The sequence below is a fragment of the Nestor notabilis genome, unplaced genomic scaffold (genome assembly GCF_000696875.1).
Source record: "Nestor notabilis isolate BGI_N333 unplaced genomic scaffold, ASM69687v1 scaffold24460, whole genome shotgun sequence".
NCBI lineage: Eukaryota > Metazoa > Chordata > Aves > Psittaciformes > Psittacidae > Nestor > Nestor notabilis.
This window is the reverse complement of record NW_009910051.1, coordinates 23,433-26,611: the sequence shown is the minus strand read 5'-3', so window position 1 is coordinate 26,611 and position 3,179 is coordinate 23,433. Positions and strand designations below refer to the sequence as shown.

At 50.4% G+C, this 3,179-nt stretch overlaps 1 protein-coding gene across 1 annotated transcript in view; it reads left to right on the top strand.

The window, feature by feature from the left end:
* Positions 1–4: 4 nt before the first annotated feature.
* Positions 5–3,179, top strand: part of NT5M (5',3'-nucleotidase, mitochondrial) — a gene marked incomplete at both ends in the record, with an annotated part of 4,493 nt that continues 1,318 nt past the window's right edge. The window contains one exon of the mRNA XM_010024138.1: positions 5–175. Coding sequence (XP_010022440.1) covers positions 5–175 — 171 coding nt within the window. The remainder of the gene's footprint in view (positions 176–3,179) is intronic.

Here is a 3,179-nt window from a genome sequence, read left to right as displayed (position 1 = left end):
GTCCCGCAGGGCTCTGCGGGTGCTGGTGGACATGGACGGGGTGCTGGCTGACTTCGAAGGAGGCTTCCTCAAGAAGTTCAGAGCCAGGTATCCCGACAAGCCCTACATTGCCCTGGAGGACCGGAGGGGCTTCTGGGTGTCGGAGCAATACGGGCGCCTGGGACCTGAGCTGAGTGTGAGTTTATGCATCCCCGGCTCTGCGCGTGGCTCTTGTTTGCTCTATGCTGTGTGGCTGGAGCTCCGGCCCTGTGGGACCCCCCTATTGACCCCCCCAGCTCTGGGGTGCAGCGCTGCGGGTGCTGGCTGGAGCTCCCATTGAAGCACAGATACAGGGCTGCACACAGGAGGGCTTCCAGCAGTGGTTTGCTCCTGGAAATCCAGTGTTTTCCATGCACATCTGTCTCTGTTTCGCTGCATGCATGGATAGAGATGGATGCAAGGAGAGGAGATCTGTTCTAATTGCATAGCTGGGGTTTTCTAGCTCTGATGTGGCCAAGCTGCATGGATTGATAATGTTCCTGGACGGATGATTTATGTCCTCAACAGCAATGCGAGGGGTGAGACGCAGCAGAGAAGTTGAGAGCAAACGATGCGATTGATGCTTCATGTGAGGGCTTACTTAATATTAAATCAATCCCAAGGCCTCCCATGCTTCAAACTTATTGTGCTGCTTTTAATAATTAAAGCCTAAAAGCAGAAGCTCTCTTTATGTTGTGCTTCATCATTCAACAAAGAGCTGAGTGCTGCAGAAAGCTGGTTTCTGCCTCTACCAGTTTCCCAGCTCAGTGGGATGTCTCGTCTCACCTGCAGATTGCAGTTGCGGTAGTTGAATGGTGTTACAGCAAATAAAAGTGCTCTTGTCATTAGTGGTGTGATGGCTACAAGGAAGGGAGGAGAGTGAATAAGGTCCAGGGCTCTGCCACTGGCAAAGTCCTAAAGAGCTTGATGAGCAGAAGGAATAACATGTCCTTTCTAGCTGGGATTGATGAGAGGGAAACAGGTCATCATTCATGCAGTAAGGCAGATGCTAGAAGTTTGACAGGAACATGATAACCCTTTTGTTTCTCCTTGATCTTAACTACTTTGGATGTGTTAAATGAAGTGAGCTCATTTTGTGTCTGCTGTGATCATGTAAAGCCATTAAAACCTCGCACTGAACAAGTAGCAAAACCTCCCCAGACTGACAGGGCAACTGTGATTTCATCCATGATTTCAGACCAGGGATAAAGAGAGTAGGAGCTGCTCTGTGGCTGCAGGGCCATGGACCATTCCACACATCAGACAGCACCATCAACCTGCTGTGGGAGAACAGAAGATAGAAGCCAAAGAGCCCAACAAGCTGGAGGTCCCAGCTCTGAAAGGGAGAACAACAGCTCAGCAATACACCGAGCACACAGAATTCAAAGGATGGAGAGCCCTGGATGGGTAGGAAAATGGCTCATGGGGAGACATAGGAAATTGAGGGTCTGTCCTGCCGGTTATGTGTTGGGATTCCCAGCCTGGGGATTTTTCCATCTGCTGCTTGCTGTGGTGCCACAGGGAATTATTCTGGCTCTGGGAGCCAAGCAGGCCTTTTCTTCAGGACACACTTAGCTCTTCCCCCATCAAACTTGATTGCAAAATGCCTTTTGACACAAGTGGAAGCTGAATCGCTACAGAAATCCTTGCTGTAAGAAACCACTCAGAGTTTGAAGTGCTTTGTGCATCGGGCCTCGTTTCTCAGACATCTCTTGTGTGGCTACAGTCAGTATCTTAAAAACAAACCAGCATTCTCACTGACCTGAAGCAGAGCATGGAGTGTTTCCCTGGCCCCGTGGCACTGTTAGGGTAGCTGTTCTTGTCATGGTGCCAGGAGGCATTTCTGCTGGCTCCCTTGCACCAAATCAGAGTGCATACATACATACATATGTATATATCTTCATACATATTTAACCTGTGTGAAGAAGGCTTTTCTTCCCTCCTGTGAACCACCGAGGTTTGCTGCTGCTCAGGCAAAAGGGAAGAGTGCAACAGTTGACCTGAGTAGTGTCTCCTTTTCAGTTTCTTCCCCAAGTAATGTATTAAGGGCAAAACATGGTGCTTACCCACTAGGTTCCCACTCAGCAGGCAGGAGGGAGATGCCAGTGTGTCCAACCAGCCTATTTGTTGCTATGAGCATTAAGAACCAGCATCGGAGCATCACTGAGGCTGCTCCTACTCCGATGCTCTGCTGGCTCCTCCATCCCCTTGCAATACAAGAAGGCTGCAATGGGCTTAAAGTTCCTTTTGTCCCTATTTTCCTGCTTCAAATACAGAACTTGAGCTGCTTAAAATGAAGATCAGTCCTTCAGGGCACGGCTCCCTTCAAACCACCTCTGAGCTGCATTTGCAGCTACTTGGCTGCATTGCAACATCAGGACAGGGCTGCTTCTGCTGCCTGCAGCCATGTTGCAGCACAACCAGGCTCTCTTCTCCGTGAGGACCCAGTGTCTGTGCTTGGCAGCTGAGTTCTAACCTGTTTGAGGGAGTGCAGGGCATGGATGCTGTTCCTTAGAGCTGGAACCCATCACATACAGCCCCTGGTCTCTGTCCTGGTCCCAGGATTTTGCTCCCTGTAGTCTCTCTTCTGTGTGCCATGTACAGCCTGGCTGCTGACCTGGATATTAAGCATCTCAAACCCTTGCCTGGAGGTGCTCCATTTGTCTGACAGACCTTGCCCAGGCATCCCTAAGGAAAAGCATCTGCATTCATCTTGACGTGTAGTTCATCCTATATGTTCTCTTATGAGAGCAGCCCAGCTGCTGTTTTAAGTGGTCTGATTGAGACAAATAGGTCAGACAGCATCTGTGGCTGACCAGCACCACATTACAGCAGGGCTACCATGACACATCAGTCAGATCCATATGGAAGTGGCCCTCTGGATGCAGATCCAGGGTTCGATTCGGATATGGACTATCTCTTGTGTTCTGATATGAAGGAATGTGCTGCTCCTCTGTGTCTGGGGCTGCACAGGCAAACCCAGAGCATCTGCAGTCTAAATGGGATGGGGTGGGTGCAGGCTGGCTGGTGGGGAACAGAGGCACCGAAGTGGCAAGGTGGGTTAGCAGGAGGGGAGTGGACCCAGTGCTCCCACCTTTCTCACTGTCACCATCCTCTGTCCTAGCTAAGGGTGAGGAAGATGCACAATGCAAGAAGAGCAG